General features: G+C 43.9%; 1 protein-coding gene across 6 annotated transcripts in view; it reads left to right on the plus strand.

The window, feature by feature from the left end:
• APLF (aprataxin and PNKP like factor) overlaps nucleotides 1-16,055 on the plus strand; it is a 61,830-nt gene extending 45,775 nt beyond the window's left edge. For 4 of the 6 annotated variants that reach the window (XM_053284503.1, XM_053284499.1, XM_053284501.1 and 1 more), the window contains exons 9-11: nucleotides 9,161-9,207; nucleotides 10,388-10,428; nucleotides 14,565-16,055. In XM_053284503.1, coding sequence (XP_053140478.1) covers nucleotides 9,161-9,207; nucleotides 10,388-10,428; nucleotides 14,565-14,780 — 304 coding nt within the window. In that variant the 3' untranslated portion in view covers nucleotides 14,781-16,055. Of the gene's footprint in view, nucleotides 1-9,160; nucleotides 9,208-10,387; nucleotides 10,430-12,543; nucleotides 12,631-14,564 lie in introns of all 6 variants that reach the window. The other 2 variants (XM_053284504.1, XM_053284500.1) reach the window with 2 other exon arrangements.
• Nucleotides 16,056-24,716: the final 8,661 nt, after the last annotated feature.

Raw genomic sequence — 24,716 nt, forward strand, 5'->3', positions numbered from 1 at the left:
GTCTGGTAGCAGCGGAACTGCACGAAAGCAGTCTAAAACCGCGCTGTTGAATGCTACCAAGAACATGGATGTAATTTTCAAAAAGCCCAAGGATGTGTCAAAAAAGGAAAGACACAGAGATCGGGACCACCAACAGAAGGGAACTGCTAGGGGCTTGGAAGCGCCGAAATTAAAGGTGCACCGTACCCCTTCCCCTGTATCGGCACAGACTTTCAATGGTGACTCGGATGAGTCTGCCTTGGCCTCGACATTGACCATGGCATTGAAAGCTTGTTTTCCGACTTTGACATTAACCTCAGCATTGACATTGACCACAACATCAACATTGACCACTGCATCGACAGTTCAGATAGAGGAATCAGCTTCGACCTTGATATTGATGGTTCACCTTCCCCTTTCAACATCGACGACGACATCGAGCTCAATGTCGACATCGACATTGACATCACAACATGCTTTTTCGATGCCGACAGCAACGTTGACAGTATCTGATCAAGCTTACAACGGACCCACGATGTCGACACTGGTGCCTGCGGGGGGAAGACTCTCTCCATCTATTGTCTCCAGCACGGACCCCCTTTCAGCCCCCTCTACACCTAGAACACCAGGCTTAGGAGTGCAGGATGGAGGACATTGTGCAGGACTACGTGATTTACTTGACTGAGCTTCAAGTACTCCTTCTGGATCTACCTTCCAGGGGTTCCTGAGCACAGGGCTGGATGATGAACGTGATGAGGAGGAGCTGGTTAGGCTGCCTAAGACTCCATCCTACGCACCTCTACATATACCAGAGATAAGGCTCCAACCTTGTTGCAAGGGGAACCCTCTGTGTCGATGCACCAAGGTGTACCTTCAGGGCAATCTACCCACAGCTGCGGTTTCCGACATACTTTGCCAGGGGACTATGCAGATTACCTGCACTGGAAATCCCTGCAAGGATCTTCTGCTCCACAGCCAGTGTTCCAATCTCAAGGGACTGCTATTCAGGCGCTACCAGAAGCTGTGCCACAGCTACCGATAATGCAACTTCAACCTTCAGTCATGCAGCCCCAACCACCAGCTGTACAGCTGCCACAGATTCAACCACAGGACAAGCAAGTTCCGGAAAAACCTAGTGGCAAGAGGAAGCGGAAGTCTACTCCTCCACCCTCAGAGCCGCCATCTTCCCCGGGTGATGCTAGCATGGGGAATGACTCTGAGGCTAGCTCAGAATCTGACGATGTTAGTCGGAGATCGGATCCCCGCTCGGATGTTCCGCCTAGACTCTCTACTTCACCAACTGAGGAATTGAAGGCATATCACGCCCTGATAAGGGATATAGCGGAGGCGTTGGGAATGGATCTAAAATCTCCTGATGCAGATATTGTAGACCCAGTATATAATATGATGGGGAAATCAAGAACGTCCCATCCAGTTGCACTCACTATGATTCCGGCAATCAGCAAAGCAGCCAAAACAGCGTGGGTCGTGCATGTCACATCCCTGACTTCTAAACGTTTAGAAAATCTGTACAGAATCTGTACAGAGGAAGATAATACTTACCTGCTGCACCATCCAATGCCCAACTCATTGGTTGTAGACTGTGCCTCAACATCTAAGGGTGGTCGCCGCCACACAACGCCTGTGGATAAAGGAGGAAGGAAGACAGATGTCATGGGGAGAAAAGTTTATAGTACGGCTAGTCTAGCAATTCAGATTGCCAACTATGCGGCCTGCATGACCCGGTATAACCATCTCTTGTGGGATGCCCTATTGCAGGACTCCACGTCTATGACACTGGAAGAGTTCCAGTGGAATTTTAACGAGACCTATGAAAGGACCACGGCAGTGACAAGGCAGCAATTGAGTGCCTTCAAACATCTTAAGGAAAGGAATCCCGTACAATGGTTACAGCAGTAGGCATGCACAGGCATGCATGGCTCCGTTCCACTACTCTCCAACCGGATATGAAGGACAGGGTAGAATCTCTGTCGTTTGATGGAAAGGGACTTTTCCATGAGGATACAGACACGTCTATGGAGACGTTAAAGAAGTTGAAATTTACAGCTCGCACTTTTATGGCACCCTCGGGTGGGGCCAGTTCTACATCTAAGGGCTGTTCTTATTCTTGGCAGAGGCCCAGGACAGGAAAGATTACAAGAAGCAATACCGGCCCTATCAGCACAATAGGGGGTATAACCAAAAGGCAAAAGGGAAAGCAACATAACAAGATAAGGACTCTTCCAAACAGAGCTTTTGATGGGGCTGTTCATTCACTGCACAACCTTGTGAAACCTTAAAACCAAACCGTTGGCCTGATTCCACCTCCACTGGCCAGTCTATCCAGGACCCCCACCATCGGTCCTGTGGTTGCCAGAAATACCATCAAACTGGCAAACCATGCCCAAGCATGGCACAATATAACATCAGATTGGTGGGTCTTGCATATAGTGCAGACGGGATACGCGTTGGAATTCGAGACCAAACCTCCATTTTTGGGGCTGACATACACGCCGGCCACAGAAATACTTCAGGAGGAGGTCAAGGTGTTGCTAGAGAAGCAGCGAACAGACTGACAGGTTTTTATTCCTGTTACTTCCAGATCCTGAAAAGAGATGATGGGATCCGGGCTATAATGGACTTGAGGGGTCTCAACTGTTATATTCTGACCAAAAAATTCAAAATGATCACTCTACAGTCTATCCTGCACCTTTTGGTTCGCAGAACATGGGCAGCAACATTAGATCTGAAGGATGCCTACTGCCATGTCGGCATCCAGGAGAACCACCGCAAGTACCTCAGGTTTACGGTGGGAAGTCAGATATATCAGTACATGGTACTCCCGTTCGGTCTGTCAACAACACCGAGAGTTTTTACAAAGGTGATGGCAGTTGTAGTAGCCTACCTGAGGACACAAGGGATGATGGTCTATCTGTATTTAGACTATTGGCTCTTGGTCAATCACAGCAGGGAACTCTTGATGCAACAAATACAAATGGTGTACCTGTTGGAAGACCTCAGAATCAACATCAACTGGAAGAAGTCGAATCTCGACCCAATGATTCGGGTGAGCTTCATCGGAGTAGTACTAGATTTGAAAATGGAGAAGGCCTTCTTGCCATTGGAGCGCATTTGCCAGGTATAATCACTCATCCAGCAATTTATGGAAACCCCACAGCAACCGGCTATACGGATTCAGAAGCTGCTGGGTCTAATGGCTTCATGTACCACAACTGTGCAGTATACACGGTTACACATGCGCATACTACAACTGTGGTACCTCCGCAATTTTCGCCCCAATGTGGACAATCAAAACATGAGCTTGACAATGCCATTGGTTTTTTAAAAAAGCTTACGCTGGTGGATGGAGGAGCGCAATCTAAGTCAAGGTGTGGGATTCGCAGCACAGGTCCCCACGTGTCAGGTGACAACGGATGCGTCCTTGACAGGATAGGGGGCGCATTGCTTAGGCCACTGCATCCAGGGGACTTAGATGCAACCGCAGACTCAGCAGCACATCAACTACTTGGAGTTGATGGCAGTATTTCTGGCCCTCAAGGCGTTTGAGCCATTGCTCACAGGGGAAACTGTGCAGCTGCAATTGGACAATACGACAGCGATTGCCTATATCAATCACCAAGGAGGAACAGTCTCCTTGACATTGTGTCTGCTTGCCCAAAAGATATGGGGTTGGTGCATACACCACTCTGAGACCTTGGGTTAGGGCGGTATAAACATGCATCAATTAATTAATTAATTAATTAATTAATTAATTAAAATACAATACAGCACTCAGTCTACCCAGTGGCAATCCACATAAGAGGGGTGGACAATTGATTGGCCGACAGCCTCAGCAGAATCACCGACTATGGCCAAAGGCACGAGTGGGAGATAAAAACCGTATATCTCAGAGAGGTGTTCAAAGACTGGGGGGTTCCCTCGATTTACTTGTTTGCAACTCTTGCCAACAAAAAGTGTGTCAACTACTGCTTTTGTGTGGGCATAGGTCGGGGCTCCCTAGGGGATGCGTTTCAACACACCTGGAATGTGGGTCTGCTGTATCTATTTCCACCACTGCCTCTGTTGGGGCGGACAGTGGTGCGGGTGATACGGGACAAGGCGAACTGCATTTTTCTGACCCCCTGGTGGCCATGCCAGCCGTGGTTTGCTCTGCTTCTGCAGTTGTTGCGGGGCAGTTTCCGCAAATTCCCACACAGAGCGGACCTGTTGCAAAGAGAACAAGGAAGAGTATTGCATCCCGAGGTTCAGGCTTTGAAGATGATTGCCTGGAGAATTGAGTTTTGAAAGTTATCCTACTAAATAGCAGGCGTAAAACTACAAGGCACAATTACGCTTGCAAATGGAAGCACTATCGGACTTAAATGAGAGAAAGGGGGATCAAACCCTTGCGTGCAACACCACGCAAGGTTTTGATGTACCTAACTTCGCTTAAGCTAAAGTGCCTGGCCTACTGTCTCTGTTAAGCTGCATTTGGCTGCCATTTCAGCAAAACATAAAGGCTTGGATGGTTCATCTGTGTTTTCCCACCTAAGCGTTTCTTAAAAGGCCTCAACAACTTGTATCCACCTGTACGTCGCCCTGTGAAGCAGTGGAACTTGTCTTTGGTGTTGTCAGCTCTTACAGAGCATCCATTTGAGCCTTTGGCAACAATACCCATTAAGTTTCTGTCATTGAAGACTGCTTTCCTGATAGCAATCACATCAATGAAACGTGTAAGCGAATTGACAGCTCTATTTATGGATAAGCCTTACACACAGTTCTATCCTCACAAAGTTCTGATGCGGCTCGATCCACGCTTCTGTACAAAGGTGGTGACTGAATTTCATTTGAATCAGGAGATAATCCTGCCTACCTTCTTCCAGAACGCAGAGACAGATTTGGAAAAGCATTCCACACACTGGATGTGCGGAGGGCTCTTCTATATTATTTGGATCTGACCCATGACTTCCGAAAGAGTAGAAAACTTTTTATCTCATATAAAGGACATTGTAAGGGCCATCCGATATCTCGCCAACGCCTAGCACATTGGCTAGTGGAGCTTATCTTCCAAGCCTATAAGTGTCAAAAGGTGACACCGCCCAAGACGGTGTGTTGCACCACAAAATTGCAAATCCCTTGGAGTTACTGAAATATTTCTGATGGCCAAGTCTGCATTCTTCAAGTGTAAATATTTAGTGATAAATGTCCTTGCTCTCTCCTCATTTCATCTCTATGCAAATTCTTGCCAATACCAAAGCCTACTCAAGAGCAGGGTTGGGAGGAGAGATGTTTTGCTCCTCTAGAGTATTTTTGTCTGTTTTCAAACAGGAGGAGTTAATTTCCACATTAACCTTTTTGAGTAAAATAATTTTTCTTCTGGATTATTCCCATTAGCCGACACTGCACTTGCACAAAGATGCTGAGCTACTTGCACCAAGTCTGGAGCTTGCATTCCAGTCTAGGGTTACACTACTGCAAACATGTTTGCTTGTGCACAGCCTGTGGCAAGCCATAAGTTTTCCTGGGAAATCTGGTGCAAGAGCACACGTACAAAAATCCCCATGATTTAGTGCAGCTTTGCAATCTTCTTGCACTAGCAGAACATCATTCATTGCCCAAGCACCATGTTAGGATGTCAACCATTGTCTCCTCAGAGGTGTGCATGAAACAGATTTTGCATCTTGTTTTGAGCTTGAAATGAAATGCAAAATACTCAACATTTTGTCAAAACATTCAAAACTCGTTTCAAATCCATTTAGAGTGTTTCAGCCATAGGGAACCATGGAACACTTGAAACACCCCATTGTTCCCCATGGGTAGCTCCTAGGGACACTAAAATGGGTTGGGTGGTAGGGCATGATGGGTGCTACCTACCAGCCAACCCACAAAAGAAATGGCCAAGCAAGCAATTTTTAACAAATTCTTAACCTTTCCCCAAAACCGTCATAGGATCCTATGGGGAAAGGTTAGAAATTTATTCCCTTTCCTTAGTGTGAAGAAAACTGATACTATTCCTCACTATTACTTTCAGCCTAAGGAAAAATCAGAATCGGCAGTTGCAGCAGTTATAGTAATGACACGTAGCATTTTATAGTGCTCTAGTGTTTGGAGCATTTCACATGCATTATTGCTATGAATCTTATAAACAAACCTATGTTCTAGTTGGATATTCTTGTTCCTATATAGCCGATGAAGACAGGGCATGGCTTCCCTAAGACCAGATCTGAGCTAAAGTTTTTCTAGCTCACACTAAACCCATTGTCCTCCACCGGCCTTCCTGTATTCTATTGCTTTGCTGCATCTGAAGAGGCCACTTTACTCTGCTAGTTTTTATCCAGGAGGACAAAAGTGAATGTATACTCCTCCTTTTGCACTGTGTCTTGGAAGGATTAAATGGAAATAACAATGAATTTCAGCTCAATCTTCCAGCTGTAACTTAGCACCAAACTACTGTTGGTGAAGTTTGAACTTTTACTTCAATAGATGCACATTCATCAGTAAATACAGGTGACCCCATTATCTGCGGTGGTTCCGTTCTCTGCTTTAACCGCAGATATCAGAATCACAGATAATGAATGAGGCATTGTGGCAATGGGTATGGGGGGTTAGGTTCCTGGAGGCTGGGAAAACCATGCTTTAAACCAGGGATTCTCAACGTTGGGTCCCCAGATGTTATTGGACTTCAACTCCCATAATCCCCAGACCCAGTGGCCTTTGGTTGGGGATTATGGGAGTTGAAGTCCAATAACATCTGGGGACCCAATGTTGAGAATCCCTGCTTTAAACAGCCAAATATGGGGGAGAGGCAGGGAGTGAAGTGACCTACTGTGCTCTGAGGGTCTTCAGTTGACAAGCAGTGCCCCCCAGAAATCCACATTCCTCCATTATTTCAAGTTTGTTCACAATAAAAAGGTTTTTTGTACCAAATGAGCCACAAAATATCTCCCTTTCAAAACAATAAAATGGTTGCTGACAATGACCTCCAAGGCCATTTATGGCAATCTTCAAACTGCAGATACATGGGTTTTTACCCTTTTGTATCTGCAGATTGTTACCAGAACTGCATAGAAGCGCTGGCTAAATGCTTCAGCTATACTTTTGGGCTTAAGTGGGGAAAATAACTCAAATTGGAGTGCAGTCCTGACACAGCATTAATTTAAGTAAGGAAGGTGTATTGAAAAGGAGAGAGAGATGTAATTATAGTTTCAAAGATTTATTAAGTAAAATTGGGGAGTGACAGAAAAGGAAGTTTGGTTATGAATTGTTAAGAAATGGGGTTTTTAAAAACAGAAAATAGAAGAAAGCTTTGGTTAGAAATACTTAATAAAAGTGCTTGGTGAGCAGGGAGGGAGATAAGGAAAGAAGTGAGGGAGCCCAGAGAGATAGTGCTGGGTTGGAAGTGTTACCTATCCTTCCTATTGCATGTTGAGTGCACGAAGTTTGATCCGGCGCCTCCTCAGAAGTAAGGTGTGTGGCAGAGCAAAGAAGGGGGACAGGAGTGAGGGGCAGCAGCCATGGCTGGAAGCATGAGAGTCTATTGGGTAACAGAACCTGAACCATGTGGTCCGCTAGGGCAGATATACCTGAAATATGGCCCGGGGGCGGTATCAGGGCAGTCTGTGAGACTATCTTTCCCCAAAGGGCAAGGAAATAAAGGAATTACAACTGTGTCCATTGTCAAATCAGTGCAGATGGGCAGCCTGTTGCTGAATAGCTTGTGAAAGAGACAAAGAAAGTTGTCTGCATGTATGATCACTTCTATGTTTGAATTATCTTATCGAAAATGAGGGCATCCCAGGTGCAAAATGCAAATCTTATGTTGACACAGAAGCTTTTCCTCTTACTTTAACCAGCCACTTTGCCTTTAATGAGAGGGGAAGCGGCCATCTGTTTGCTCATTTCTGCTGAGCCCTCAAAATATTATCACCAAAAGGAGCTTTCCCTCCTCTGGTCTATCAGTTCTTCTTGAAAGAAATGTCTCGTATACCCTTATTCATTCTATTGGGAATCAGACCTATAGACGTGCTGCCAAACTAGCTTGTGCAAATGGCCGGCCTGTGCCAAAGGGCTAGGGCTGTGCGGAGTGGAAAGTTTATTGAAGGCTATTAGCCTGCAAATCGGTGCTCTTGCTAAGTCATGGAGAGGGGTGCCTTTTTGTGCAGCTCCCCAAGTACTGCTACTGGCAACAGGATATCAAGGTTGGGTGGCAATTAGACCACCGCAGATATGGTCTAGACCACCGCAGATAACAGTACTGTGTATAGCAAGGTCCATTGACGTGCTGGAATGCGTCATTTAGTATAGAGAGTTTCCTGTACTTGCTGGCTTGCATTGAAAGCTACTTAAAAGCCTCTTCAATTTTTCTGTGTTCTTAAAGAATCAATACTTATTTCAGCCTCAAAGGCCACCTCCAGTCTCAGAGGCAAGATTACTCTGAATACCAGTTGCAGGCGAGCAACTTCAGGAGAGAGGGCATGCTTCTCACCTTTTGCCTGTGGGCTTCTCAGAGGCATCTTGTGAGCCACTGTGGGAAACAGGATGTTGGACTAGATAGGCCTTGGGCTTGATCCAACAGGGCTGTTCTTGTGTTCACAGTTTAGCCTCTTAATGGTTCTTTCCATTTTTTTAAATAGATGTGCATGTTGCTGGACAACTTAAATGTGTGGAAGAAGAGCAAACAAAATGGTTGCTCAGACTGATTATTTCTCTGGAGGTGGAAAGAATATACTTGTATATTTTTAAAAAACTAAGATGAAAAGCATTTGTTTTGCCTATTTTTTTCTTTTGTTGATCAACACTGTTCCCTCTAAGGCATGTGCATGCTCACAAGTTTTTGAATGTCTGCTCAGTTCTTTTTAGATCCTGCTGAGGTTGAATCAGGAAGACCCCATTTTGAATGGAGGTGCACGCAAACTGCCTTGATACTGCCACCCAGAACAAAACTCATTCCACACAGAGATGAAAAAAAATTAGAGGGACCACTGTTGATCAGCTCATTTTGAAGTTGCCATACACATGATTGATTGATTTTTCTTTTACTCAAATCTTGGCTGCTTCCTCTGAGGCATTATGATTGTAATAGCCTTCAGTGTCCAGAAAATACTTTTTAATGTTCTAAAGAAAATAAGAAGGAAATCTATTTTTGACCCCCTCTCTTCTCTCCCTCACTTTATCTTTACAGGAAAAACCCACAGCACAAGCTAGAATACAAACACACAGTGCCTCCAGGTAAAGTATGTTTGCTTCAGTGTATTTGTAAGATAAATTGCTATATTTGCTAGTGAGACGATGTGGGTGTCAGACCATAGAGTGGACCCAGATGGTAGTTTTGTACTCTCTGTTTTATAGCTTATAGTATGCAATTCTGTTATATGGGAGTGTCTATCATTCTTGGTGCTGAACACTCCATTGTATTTTCATGCCTTCTATCAGGTCATTCATGGAGGAAAGGCGATTCCCCACCTCTGCTTTAAAAGAGCTTTTTCCTTGACATTTTGAGCTTAATTTGTTACTCAGATGTTCAAGATGATAACCTAAACTATCCAACAAAACCCCCAATCTATCTATATATTTCTCTAAGACATACTTGTCGCTTATCCCATGTGTGGCAGCTCTTGTGAGAGTTCACGAGTGAGCTGCCGGCAGGGGGAGAGGAAAGTGGCGCTGCTGGTGGACAGGCTTGCGGGCGAGGTGGGGAACAAAACAGTGCTGGGGGGTGGGGAGAAAGTGGCAGTGGACGAGCATGGAAGAAAACGGCAGCAGGGGGTGGGTGGAGAACTAGAGGCACAGATGCATTGCACCCAGCCCAGCTAGTAGTATACATAATACAACTAAACTTGGGGTTTAGGCCAAGAGTAGGAATTGTAAAAACTACCTATGCATGTTGTGATTTGTTGCTACATCCTTGAACTTTAGTTTTGTTTGAGATGATTGGCAAGGATCCCAAGAGTCCTATAATTATTTCTGTGAACCCACTGGGGTATGGCTTGACTAGTTGATTCATACAGCTTATTTGCACTGAGCTGCCCTTCATAACAAACTGCTTCTAAAATGGAGGGGAATTTCAAAAGCAGTTTGTGAGCAGGCAAGTGCTTGTTCTACTTTCTAAACAAAAAAGATCATGAATCCCACAAGGCTAGTGCAAGCCCCTTGCATAAGCCTAAGTAATGCCTTTAGATTCTGGACATTGACTTGGGTATGGAAAATAACTTTGAGGGTATGAGATATGCATGCAAAATCTCTGTGATTCAGTAACCACAGATTGGTGTTGTCACTCATCTCCGTCATTAAAATAAAGAAATGTGAACAGAATGAAATATATAACTCTTCTTCCCTTGATTTTAATAAAATTTTATGCTGCTGCTTTGATTGTTACATTGGTAATAGTATTTATTTTTTCCTTTTGTAGAACCTGCAAAAAAGCAAATGAGACCAAAGACTACTGAAAAAGGTTAGGATGCTATGTTTTTCCAAATTGAACGAGCATAATAGCTCTTAGTGATGTCTTTGAGAATATGTTTACTGTCAACAAACTGGAATTTCTCCGTAAAAAGGTAAACCTTTTTCTGTCACTACCAGGTGGGTTGAAGTAGACCTTTACATTCATTTCCCTGTCAAACAAAACAAGCCTGCTCTGAAGAATAATCCATAAGAAAATCAATGCTGACAACAAATACTTTCCTCTCATTAGTTTTGCAAATATGTTGGAAAGCTGTGATTGGTAACACTACTTCCAGTATGCTTTCATAGTGTACAGATGAGGATCAATCACATTTCATGCATTATAGTACAGAAACTGGTACATGCTAAATTCTATGTATCCACTTCTATTGTAATATGTGAAGCAGCCTTTAGATTTAATTAAAACCCTTAAGAGTTAGAGCTTGTTAAAGGTTAGGATTTGTGTGGTGTTTATCTTGCTGGCAGAGAGGGTTCCATTAACCTTTATTACATGCTGCCTGGCTGATCTGCCGTGGGAACTAACTGGAGCTGACACTTCCTTATAAGTGTATGGAAATGTGACCAGCCAAGAAGAGGGAGGAGTAGTGGCTAGCAGACATTTGTCTTTTTAGTCCTTAAATCAATTAGCCTAAGGACTAACCAGACAAATGTCATCTTCTAGCCACTGCCACTGCTGCTGCTCCTCCTTGGCTGATCACGTTTCCGTATATTTATAAGGAAATGTCAGCTCCAGTTTGTATGCTGCAGCTTTGCCTAGCAGCATGTAATGAAGAAATTGCCAATTGGTTAGTATACGTGGGAGATCTGCCAGTGTTTTGAAACATTTTCTGAGGGCAGATATGTGAAGACGGGCACAAGCAAAGAGCAGCAAAGCTTCGCAATCTTATTTTTCTCTTGTCATGACATTACTTTATGGTTTTATATTCTGAAGATATCTGGAAGGAGCATCTGCCCTGCCCGAAGGCTCAATGCAGTCCTGTTACAGTTGTTTCGCTTTGTATATAGTTATGCGGCAAATTGAAAAAGCTATTCTTGGCCACAGTGCAGAGATATGTGGCATTCTCATTTCAGGATAGTCTGTATTAGGGATGTGCGAATTGATTCATGGCCAAATTGATTCAACTAAAATCATCCCTTAAAGGGGTGATTTGATTTGAAGTCGAATTGAACCCGCCTGATTCGTATAAATTGATCCAAATTGATTTGACCTGTACTATATGGGGGGAGGGAGGGGGAGGAGAGCCTCCGTTCTATATTTTTTGCAGCGCCTCTTTTTAGAGGCACTGCAGCGCCTGGAAATTACCTTTACTGTGCAGAGTCCATGGCCAGAGGGGGCGGGAGGTGACCTGACATGCCATCCCCCTGCGGTCCACTAGCTGCTGGTTTTACAAACAAGAGGTGCCTTTGAACCGCTTCTGGGAGTGGTAACTGCAGAGCTGGTAGCAGCAGGGAGGTGGCAACCCAACCTGTCATCCCTCCCTGAGGTCCAGCCATTCACACTGGGCTGATCCTTGAAATGGCCTCTGCACATATGCGAGGAAGCCATTTAAAGGGATAGCCTGGTACTCTTTTAGCTAGAACACCAGTGTTTCTGCACAAAAACACCGGAGTTCTAGTGAAAAAAACTCCAGGCTATCCTCTCAAACGGCTGCCCCACATGGAATATTAATATACCGTGAAAAGCAGTATATAAATATTCATATTCGTACTGTTGCTATGTAGGACAGTGAGACCCGATTCAGACATAATGACAAATCATGGTTTGTTTGTTATGAGATGAATCATGGCAAGTCTTGGGATTCAATTCTGGTTTCAGAACAAACTATGGACCAGTTCAGCTGCAACACTAAACCATGGTTTAAAGGTAAAGTGTGCCATCGAGTCGGTGTCGACTCCTGGCGACCACTGTGGCTTGTTGCTAATGACCTATAGTTAGATCAGACATCAAACCATGAAACCATCAAACTATGAACCATTCTTCATAGTATGCTATAAAGTGCTAAGAAAAAGAATACAAAATATCAATTTGGAAAGTAAATATATATCTACAATGCAAATCTATATAGTTTTATACCAACTTAAATATCTTGGCTTCCTTGAAAGAATCCTGGAATTATCATCTGTTGAGTGTCCTGAAAACTTCCTTTTAGAGAATCCTGGTTCCCTTCACAGAAAGCTGATTCTTTGGAGGTTTGTTTTTGAAAAATCATCAGATGCTTGAGAAGTATATCAGAGGCACAAGCCATATGCAAATAGCCAGAATATTTGTGCTGGGGGATTTTGCATGGGAAAAGCCTATTAGCTTACTGTAGGCAAGCCATCAGGGAATGTTGCTACTTGTTTCAATGTTAGCAAGGCGCATTACCTCATCTTGCAACTCTCTCCTATATTTGTCTTTGTGGGAGTTAGTTGGGTGAGATGAGGACTGATGTGGTGATGATGGGTTCTGTCATATTGACTAGACCCCTAGTTTTATTATTGGCCAATATTGGCTAATATATAATTATGAGCCCTTTCTCATCTTCAGTAAGAAGGGCTACCAGGTGAGCAGCAAGAAAGGCTGAAGAAACGTAACTTCCCCACAGACAGTAGCCTAGTCCTTGCTGGGCATGCAATTGCGTGCCCAGATACTCACCAGCTGCCTCTGGCAGCTGGGAGGTTTGGGGTCTGGGATGTGACGCCCTGGCCCTCAGACATCCCATAATGCACCGCGCAAGTGTGCAGTGTATTGTGGGGAGCCACAAAGAGATGGGTGGGTGCACGTCACTGCTACAGCACCGGCTTTCAGACGAGCAAAAAGAAAAAGGGCTAAGAGAGTAGTTGTCCCCTTAACTCCCTTAGAGGTGGGCTCTGCAGGCAGGTTTGCCACAGTGCCTCTGGCAGCTGCTCGCCGCCTGCTGCTTCTCACATGCAGCCAAGTCTGGGCTTGGCTGCACATGAGAACAGCCTCTATGGCTATGGTACCTGTATGCTGATAATCCAAATGGTGTTCTCAGCACTTTCTTTCAGGCTTTTGACAAGAGAGATTGCTCATAAATGAAAGATGCAGACTGCTTGGGGAAACGTCCGATTTTCTGAGAGTTAGCCAAGGGTTCATATTGTTGGTGCTTCCGGGGAACTCCCTACCAATCCACTGCCCTACGTTCCCCAAAACCTAACCTAGTGATGGGAGTGGCAGTGGGCAAGATTTGTAGCAGTGAAGCCTTTTTTAAAATTAAGGCCTGGATGCTCACATGGCCAGGAGCATCTGTTGTCACTTGAGAAATTGATTTCTCAGTTCAAATAACTGAACCAAGAGGTATCAGAGACTCCATTTCTCAAGCCCCTGATATCGATAGATACATCTGGCCAAGCCCCACTCCTCATCAGACACCACCACCCCCACACACACACAGTTCTTCAGAAGGTGAAGATTTATGAAAGGGGAGGAATGGTAGATGACCATGTTAGGGCTAGCCCCTACCTAAGGTTGTGGGCTTAGTTCATAACAGCCTCTGAGACAGAACTTATTTTCCATCATGAACCCCCAAATACATATTTTGAAGCCATCATGAATATTGACTCTGAACTGTCCTATCTCCAATTCCTATCTCTTGCTGTGACAAAACAAATTAACTGTACAATAATTGGTTTGAAAGATGTGATAAAAAATGATGTGCATGGAACCAGTGGTGGCCGGTTCAGGAGCGGGGTACCTTTTTTAAGAAGCAGGGGAAGTGCTCTCCCCCTCTCACATTTCCTTCATCTGCGCAGTCTTAAAAAGTGGTCCTGAGGGGCGGCAGCGTACCTCCTTGCTGCCCCACTGCACATCAGACCAGAAGTACCCAGTGTGTGTGACGTGTGCAAGACATATGCACGCTCACCGGGCACTTCCGGTCTTGTGAGCAAGGAGGTACGCTGCTGCCCCGCAGGACCGTTTTTTAATACAGTGCCAGCGGGGGAAATGTGGTGGGGGTGGTAAGGAGCACCCTCCTTGCTCCTTAAAAAGGTACCCCTCCCTCCCAACCGGCCCCTGGTGGTTTGTGCACGAATCAGTCCATGCACATCCCTACCCTGTACCACTAGCATATTGCATTATTGGTTAAAATGCAAGTGTTTAATTTTCTCCTTTTTTAAAAAAAATTGACTTTACAGGTGAAAGTGTATTGGATCATGATAGTGATAATGATGGTGAGCCCAATGAATACAACTTGGATGACAGCTTTATAGATGATGAAGAGGAAGAATGTGATCCAACAGATGAAGACTCTGACTGGGAGCCAGATTCTCAGGACCAAAATAATGAAGACATTGACACACTTCTAAAAGAAGCACAGAAATTTGTTGCAACCAAGAAGTAACTGTGTCCAAATGCACATGCTTTGAAATAATTCATGACATTTAAAAGCATGTAAATCCCTCTGTAATACATGAAACATAACAACATTAATTTGACTTGAGAGTTTTGTTTCATTCTACTCTTAAATCAAATTTATATAGATTCTGTTAAGTATACCTAACCTTTCTCCAGATTATGGCCTTGTGTTTGAGTTGGAGAGAAGAACATTTGGAATATTACTATAATATTTGCCAGTTTATACTTCAGACCAAGTGCACAATGTAATGAAGACAAATATATTGGGCACAAATCAGCCACAGAGAGCATTTTTAAGCCCCATTCACTTCAGTGTGGGAGAATTAAACATATGCTTAACTAACCCCCTTCAAAGTACAAGGGATTGGAAAAGTTCTCACTTTGGCAGGATCATGGCCACTGGGTAGTGGTTTACTCTTCTTGAATACCGGTTTAGATGTGTCTGTAACAGACACAATCAAATGAAAACGTTTGAGCTAATATATCGTTAAACTAATGCATGCAAATCTTCTTAAACATATTTGTTTTATGCCTAATAATATTGGACTGAATATATTAAGGTTTGGCTGGAGCACTTTATACCACCGATTCAGGTCCAAAACTTAGACTTGATGTTAAATGCGGTGACATCTAGTTGCGGTTTATTTTTTTTACTATAAAATGGGTCCGTTGCAGAAAAAGGCAGCTTCAGGGTGGGGTGTGATTTCAGTGAGAAAATTGCATGTATGTGAAAATCTTTTCATGCCACAGTTTGATCTGGGCTGGGCACCTTTGCAGCTCTGTTTTAAAGTTGTCATTGGGTTTTTTGTTTGTTTAAGGTCCCTGAACTACACAGTAATGCATTTAACATCATGTCTAGTCTAGCCCTCTATGTCTTAATGCTGGTTACAGCTTTGGGGCTTATCCTGGGAAAATCTGATCTGCATTCTTAAAGTTTGTAATATTTCATCTTAAATTAAGAGAATGGCACATTGCATAGATGGGTCAATCCAAACAACTTCAGATTGACAGTTTAAACCAATTAGTATTTTGGTTCATTGATGTTCATTGATGTATATTGTCAGGCGGGTAACCAGGCTATTAACAATCACTGTCTTTCATTACTTGTACTATACCAACTAATGCTACAAATAACACTATTTTTTTGTGTGTGTTTGAGGAAAATCTTTATACATTTATGCTGATAGGCAATTAGGTCCCACATTTCTTTCCAGTATTCTAATTCTTATGAAAGTGCCTATAAAGCTTGACGTTCTGTTGACTTATGCTGACACGGAAATCATGAATGTCTGGACTCTAAGATAAGCTTGCTTATAAAATGTCTGATTTACATTTCATTAAGCCATTTGCAGCCATTAAGTGTGGAAAGTTATGAGTTCTGCTTTTAAAGGAAAAGATACAGTTTGCCCTTGGGCAAACAGAGGCGCAGCACCTGTCCGTTATCCATTACTCCATCCCTCTTTTAAATTTCAAGAGAGCATTGCAAGATTCGCAGAGCTGAGGGTCTGACCTCTTAAGGGCAAATCTTCCAGGGCTTTTCCCAACTTGGTGAAAGAATGTTGTTGAGCTATTCCACCTGCCCCACCCCACCCCGCCACCCTCTGCAGGTCTTTTAAAGTTGGGCAAGGCAGCAGGCATAGTTTTGTATTGCTCTAATGCTCTTGCCAGACCAAGGAAGATGAGTTCCCAGCTAATCTTCTCTGGTCTCAAGAACAATGTGGAGCAGTCCCAAATGCCTCCCGTGGCCTTAAAGAACCAAGAGAGAGAGAGATGGCATAGCTCTAGGATAGTGGTATCAGCAATAGGGTACGGAGAAGGTGGCTGCAAAAGTCTGGGGAGAGGTGGCAGGGAAGAAGATGAGGGGTGAGCACTGGGGCAAGCAGGCGATCTCCCTTTAACTCATTGCAGGGCTATTTTTAAGCTGGCATGTTTGTTCTTTTCAAATGGTTATGGAGGAATTGGCATTAATACCATAGCCTTTTGAACAGCATTTACAAATGTGGGAGGCCTATGGATGAGCCAAGATTTTCACCAGACTCCTGACTTTTCTCTCTCAGATGGCTCCCTGCTTACAATTACAACTCTTCCAAAAATAATTGCTAGTCATCGCTTCCCCAGCTCTTGAGCTTTCCTACTTTTGTCTGAGCCTTCTGGCCATATGGGGACTCACTTAATTTCTGACAAATCCATTTAAGGGTAGTGTTTAAACATTGATGGGTGCAGATGGTGTACATTTAGTGGAAGATTAGTTTGATCCCTAAAAATAGATTTAAAGCATAGGCTGATGAATGGGAAATAACCTTACTTTGAATTCAGAACATCAAAGAAATAATGGATTCTTAATCTGGCTAAAAAGCAACAAATGGAGAAGGAGATGTTCTTATTTCAACAACAAAAACATTATTATTTAACTCCCCACTCCCACATGCAAAGAAGTGGGGTCAAAATGAACAGAAGAAATAAAGGTTCATATGAAATGGAGGAGACAGCTGTCATGGTGCATGTTGGAACCAACGATGTGGGGAAATGTAGTTGGGAGGTCCTGGAAGCCAAACTTAGGCTGATAGGTAGCATATTGATGTCCGGGACCCCCAAGGTAGCATTCTCAGAAATACTACCTGTTCCACACGCAGGTAAGGTGGACAGGCAGAGCTGAGGGGTTTCAAAGCCTGGATGAGAAGTTGGTGCTGGGAGGTGGGGTTTAGATTTGTTAGGCACTGGGATATATTTTGGGGCAAACAAGGCCTGTACAAAAGGGATGGGCTACACTTGAACCAAGATGGAACCAGACTGCTGGTGCTTAAAATCAAAAAGGTTGCAGAGCAGCTTTTAAAATGATGCTTGGGAATTGTCGATGGGAGCTGGGCAGTATCCAGTTCAGCAAAAGCCATCCTTTAAAGTGCGAGGGTGCAAAGAATTCTGATAAAACAGAACGGGACAGAACCACATAAAGAGGTGACAAAAGGCTGTGCCAGCTGGTCAAAGAGTCAAAAGAAAGATAGCATACACCAGGTAAGAGATTCAGTGTACAGGTGCTTATATGCCAATGCCAGAAGCTTCCAAGCCAAGATGGGTGAGCTGGAGTGCTTGTTTAGAAACACAGAAATAGATATAGTGGGCATAACAGAAACATGGTGGAACTGTGAGAACCAATGGGACACTGTTATCCCTGGATATAAACTCTATAGAAAGTACAGGCCTTGGAGGTGGAGTAGCACTGCATGTTAAAGAAGGGATAGAATCTAACAAGGTAGAAAACAGATGTACTGGAGTCCTCCACAGAAACCCTGTGGGTGACAATACAAGGCCTGAAAGGAAATATGCTACTGGGGATGTGCTATCACCCTCTGGAACAAAATGCTGACAGTGACTGGGCGTTGCAAGAGGAAATCAGGGAGGCGTCAAGGAGAGGCAGAGCAGTAATAATGGGTGACCAATTACTCACACATAGACTGGGTAAATTTACAGTCGGGTAATGACAAATAGTTTAAATTTCTAGATATGGTGAACGACTGTGCCCTAGAACAGTTGGAAAAACTGAAAACTAGCAAATTACCAGGTCCGGATGGCATCCATCCAAGAGTCCTCAAAGAACTCAAATGTGAAATTGCCGGCCACCTTGCTAAAATATATAACTTCTTCCTGCAATCAGGCTCTGTACCAGAGGACTGGAAAGTAGCTAATGTAACACCAGTTTTCAAAAAGGGATCCAAGGGTGATCTGGGAAATTGCAGGCCGGTAAGCTTAACGTCTGTTCCAGGCAAATAGATGGAAAGCATCCTCAAGGATAAAATTGTAAAGCACGTAGAAGAACAGGCCCTGCTGGGACAGAACCAGCATGGCTTCTGCAAAGGTAAATCTTGCCTCACCAACCTTTTGAAGTTCTTTGAGAGTGTCAACAAGTGTCTGGATCATGGTGATCCAGTTGACAGTATACCTGGACTTCCAAAAGGCTTTTGACAAAGTTCCTCATCAAAGACTCCTGAGGAAACTTAGCAGTCATGGGATAAGGGGACAAGTACATGTGTGGATTGCTAACTGGTTGAAAGACAGGAAACAGAGGGTAGGTATAAATGGAGAGCTTTCACAATGGAGGGAAGTAAGAAGTGGGGTCCCCCAGGGATCTGTACGGTGACTGGTGCTTTTTAATTTATTCATAAATGATCTAGAAGCAGGGGTAAGCAGCGATGTGGCCAAATTTTCAGATGATACCAAACTCTTCCGCGTAGTGAAATCCCAAACGGATTGTGAGGCGCTCCAAAAGGATCTCTCCAAACTGGGGGAGCAGGCAACAACATGGCAAATGCAGTTCAGTGTTGGCAAGGGTAAAGTGATGCACATTGGGACATAAAACCCCAACTTCAAGTATACGCTGATGATCTGAGCTGTCAGTGTCTGACCAGGAGAGGGATCTTGGGGTTGTGGGTGTGTAAACTGCCCTGAGCCATTTTTGGAAGGGTGGTATAGAAAATTAATCAATCAAATAAATAAATAAATAAGCAAAAGCTTATTAATGGCAAAATTAAAATTTTATCCGCTACATTTTTAGCAGTTATTCTAGCTTCAATCCACCCACCCCTGCACGCCCAATTACAAAGGTTTTCCAGGAACTATTGGTGCAGACATTCTTATTCTCACAAATAGTTCTGTATTTGGTGAATACAGCACTTCTATGACGTATTAGTATTAGGCAAGTTTGCTTGCTGCCAGCAACACTCAATTTCTTTTGAGATTTTTTTTTTTTGTGTGTGTAATATAAATCACTAATACTAAACCTGTACTAGGGTTTTCAACTATACTTTGAATACCCTTTTAAAAATACATGCTGAACATAAATCTATTGGCTGAATTTATGGTGCTGAATATGACTGAATTCAGCTGAATATGATAGTATGGAAGTTTTCAGTTCAAAGAGCAACTACAATTCTTCCTCTCTCCATTTCCCTGCTTCTCTAAAATCAATTGGAAACTTAATTGTTTATGAGTACATATAGAAGTTAAGACATTGTATTAGTATTGAGATAAATCTTGTGATGCAGTCTAGAAATGTGATTAATATGAACTGACAATTCAGCCAATACTTTTCCTGTTGCACATCACTGAAACTTTATCAGTCTTGTACTGACATGGTGACATAACAGTACAGGACTGGAATCCTGAACTGAGATCTCTCTATTAAAACAGCTAGTTATTTTTAACCTGTGCACACTAGCAATGTGTTTATCCTACTCCTGTGCGGATTATGGATTACTATGTTACCTTCAAACCATGGAAGGTCACTCCCCCACCCCACCCCACCCCACCCCAAAGAAATCTGAATGTTGTAAAAGAGAATTGGAAGTCCAGTGTACTCACTGTTTTATTAACTATTGAAGTTTAATACTCTTCTATTAAAGCGACCAAAGAGGCTTTTCAGAAACAAAATGTAATTGCTTATAGATGTTTTTTTTATTTTTAATGCAATTTGGATGAGAAATTTCTTGATCTTGTTCTCAGCATATCTGGTGACCAAAACCAGTGAGTCAAGCAGTGTGTAGTACATACAGGGTTGCACAATCTTGGCCCGCCAGCTATTGTTGGATTATCAAGGATGATGAGAGTTACAGTCCAACAGCTAGAGGGCCAAAGCTGTGCAGCCTTAGTGTAGTAGGACTTGGTCCTTAGAAACTTGTTTTGATGCTCCAAAGAACCATAAGTGATGCACCACTTGCAGAATAGGCCTTTCTGACCCTCTCCATCCTGCAGCTCCAGCATGCCATAAAAAGCTGATTCTGAAGGTAAGAGGACTCGCAGGGTTAGTACCATTCATAGTACAGGGGGCTGCCACTAGTAGCGAGGGGAGTAGATGGAATTCCCTCGTGCAAGTAAAAATGCTATTCCACTTGCGGAAATGCCCTCCTCAGGATCCACCCGATTGACTTGGACTTTGTGACTCTGATGGCTGCCTTTCCTGAGGTGGCTTGTTTAACTGAGCTGAGGAAGAGACTCGCTCCCTCCACTTGCTGCCAGTTGCACACAGAAAACAAGATGTCAAGGAGAAGAGTTGTAGCCTGGCCTTCCTGACATGCTACTTTTCTATACGCAGGGAATTTAGAACCAAGCCTGAGTCCTGAATCATTGGTGTAGGCTGGGAAGTGTAAACTTTATCACAGAGATATTCTTGATATCCCATTGGAAGCAAACTCATCAATCTAATGCTTGCCAAAAGAGAACTAGGCATTGCTTGACTACATGGTGAAGAAAGAAGCAGCATGGAAAGAATTAAATAAGGATTGTGAGACGAAACAAAATTTTGATGTAGAGGAAACAGATGAACAAGAGTAAAGGATTTTCTTGATAGAGGCTTCATGCCTAATAAATGCACAAAAGGCAGAAGGCATAAACATCACAAAGAATATTTCTTTCACTCATTTGTATACCGTCTATAACCCAATCTCAGGGTGGTTTGCAAATAATGAAACATCTATAAACTTAAAATCAATAGTTAAACAGATTAAAATTCAAGTTTAAAATGAACTAAAAGCTTGACTGATGTGTCTTCAGTGTTCTTCTGAAGGCCATTGGTATAGCTCTTCAACAAGAAATGCATTCCACAGCCCGAGAGCAAGTATAGATAAGCTTGCGCTGAGTCACCAGACAAGCTAGTGGTAACTGCAAATGAGTCTCCTCAGACAATCTTAATTGACAGCAGGGCTCTTGATGAAGGTGTCCAAATGTGTGCCTGCACAGAAGGCCACTCTTCAACAGCAATTAACAGGTACTTGTAGTCCAGGATTTGAAGGATTGCATTGCTTCACTATTTAGGTGGTCTTGGTTTGGAGTTTCCAACTTTTAAAAGAGGCTACCTCACTAAGGTACCTACCCCCAAGGTAGGCACAATAATAATCTAGACATGCTTGAGGGCAGAATAACATTTTTCGGAGAAGGTATAGACAAACTTTGGCTACAAGCTTCTCCTCTGAAGATTTCTCCTTCACAATGTGGTAGGGATTTTTAAGTTCTTTCTTGGATGTTTGTGCTTCACTAGGTACCATCAAGTGTCTGACATTGCAGCAAGGAACAAAAGGTGGGAGAATGTACTGTTGGACAATATGCAGAATATCTCTTGCTTGTAAGTCAGCAACTTAGATTTTTGGGATCAGCAGAGGAGAGGTACTTGGAAAATGTTCATAACTGCAGCCCAGCATGTTGAAGATACTGAATCGCTTGTGCTTATTGTTCTGCCTTCTCTAGGCAAGGAAATACAAGGTGACATTATTATTATGACATTATTATCTAAAGAACAAAAATCCATGACAGAGGCTCAGGGTCGGTGTCAGAGGTGGCCAATTCAGCCACCAGCTTGAGAGCTCAAGACTGACCCGCACTTTGGCCCTCCTCATCACAGAAGCTTGCTTTTGCTGGAATGGAGTGAATACTAGGGGTGTGCATGGAATTGTTTTTGTATTCTGTTCTGTTCCAGACTCAGAAAGCATAAAAAAAATCTCAGGATGTTGTATTGGAACAACGGGGGGAATACCTGCTGCTACATCACCGGCTAACCATTTTGCAGACTCCATGAGGATAGGCTGCCACCACAGACAGCTTCTGCATTAAACAGAGATCACTCCCCAAAATGTCCTGGGTGTTATGGTTTCATTCTGGGGAGGTGATCAACCTGTGTCTAGCCTGTCCCACTTTCCACAGCAAGTGGAGACGCCTGTTGGAGTGCTGCTCCATTAAAAACAACACTGTGCACAGAAAACTAGAATACCAAGGAGACTGACCTGGGCTAGAATCAGTGGCACTCTTAATCCTGGACTTTGGGGCCAAAGTCCAATCCACACCTCCTGAGGGCCCCCAAATCCCCTTTAGTCTGTCCTGGGTGGTGTGGTTGCCACTGGCCTGCACTGCGCCAGGCAGTCAAGTGTGATTGTGACCTTTGCCTGATGCTTTAGAGATGGGGGAGTGGGGAAAGAAATATGTGGGGTGGGAATATGTTAAGTTGCATGTTGAATGTTTCTGCTAATGGATATTTGCATAAATATACCAGTTTTATATTCTTATGTTCTTGTGAGTTCAGTTGTTGTTTGTGCCCTCAAGAACCCACATGTTAAAAATATTGGGGGGGGGGGGCGATGTGTGTGATGCTTAACTAACAGTGTGTGTGGGTGTGTGTGGGTGTGCAGCGGGGTGGTGGTGGCGGTGGTCCAAAGGCCTTTAGGTACACGTTCCCGAATTACCGAGGTGCATCTCTGGCTAGAATCCAAGACAAACTAGGGTTTGTTTAGTTTGTTTTTACATGAAGATAATGTTCCTAGTAGGGAGGAGCCATCCATCATGTGAGCAGCCTGACTTGTATCATGTGACCTACAGTCTGAGACATGGGGGGGAGAGGCAGTGCTAAACGGAGGGATCTGTCACTAAGGACAGAGAATGAAGTTTTGAAGGCAGATAATGCAGGAACCTTGCTGAAGCTAACTCCTGCTTGGGAACCTGAGCACAGAGTGCCAGCACAGAAAAAAGGTGAGATACAAATGTACTAAATAATAATACTCTGCCTATAGCATGTTCAAAGCATTCCACACGGATTATCTTGTAGAAATCTTTACAACAACCCTGAATGATAGGTTGGTATTATAGCTCCCATATTGCTCATGGGGCCAAGGGTGTAGGGATGTGGACCTTCTTGCAGGCACAGGTGGGCAGCGGTTCCCTTCTGGAGCAGGTAAGCAGGTCCTTACCTGCTCCTCTGCTGCCCCGCCACTTTTCTTGGTGCAGTGCTCGCTCGAGCAAAGGCCCCACACAACTGTGGTGCTGTTCCCTGCAGGTTGCACACAGCATCGGCACACAAATGCTCACCACGCTGAGCATGCAAATGGCTGGCACACATGCATGCCGGCGCTGCATGCAGGCTGCAGGGAACAGTTCTGCAGCTGCATATGGCCTTTGCTCAAGCAAGCATCACACACGGAAAAGCGGCAGGGAAACAGTGGAGCAAGTAGGGACTTGCTTATCTGCTTAAGGGAACCGCTTCCTGCTCCAATGATCTGGTTTGGCTGTGGGCACCTGAGCCAGTTTGGTGCTTCCAAAAGGAGGCGTTTAACTGGCTCATGAACATCCCTTCAAGGGTGAGGGAGTGGCTTACTGAAAGCTGTTAACTGTGTTTATAGCAGAGGTAAAACTTGAACCCAAGACTTACTGATTCAGAGCCTTAGACAATATACAATTTCTTCCGTCTTACTTCCTGCAACTCAACAATCAAAAGGTTCTAGGCACACTGGTAAGAGGACCAGAGGTTTTTAGATTCTGTGAGATCCTGAGCCTTCCGTGCAACGGGGATTAGTTCTCTCTAATGCAATATGCAGATGGCAGGATACCTGATGACATAGCATGTGGAGCTTCTGTCTGAACCCCAAAGGCACTTCCAGTGAGCTTCGAAAATTATTCTTAGGACTGATTTCTTCCTCTGAAAGTCAAAGTGAAGATGAATGATGATTTGACTGATTGGTTGATGTGAGCCTGTGAAGATGTCTACCAGGCTGGGTGAACTGATTTTCCTTACACTCAAACTCAGCTCCGGTCTTTTGTGCTAATTTCTGCCATGGCGTCATCTCCCATCATCTTCTGATATTCTTCTGGCCCTCTTCACAACCTGCAGGTTACCATAGCAACAGCAACAAACAATGTGTATCACCGCCATTCAACGGTCTACTCCTTAACTGACACTTGATATGTGAAGGAGTGTAGGAGCCACCTTGCTATCTTCTGAACTAGTTGTCTCCCCCTTTCTCTCTCATCTTGGCAGGTAGGAAATGGTGTCATCTAGATCAGTGTTTCTCAGTGTTTTTGGAGTCATGGGCCGGTACATTATTGGTGCGCAGTTTCCCGGACCAGCAGTTAGTAAAGGGGTCTCCTCCCTTGCCCCCACCCCCAGGCACCC

This window comes from Hemicordylus capensis, chromosome 1 (assembly GCF_027244095.1).
Source record: "Hemicordylus capensis ecotype Gifberg chromosome 1, rHemCap1.1.pri, whole genome shotgun sequence".
NCBI lineage: Eukaryota > Metazoa > Chordata > Lepidosauria > Squamata > Cordylidae > Hemicordylus > Hemicordylus capensis.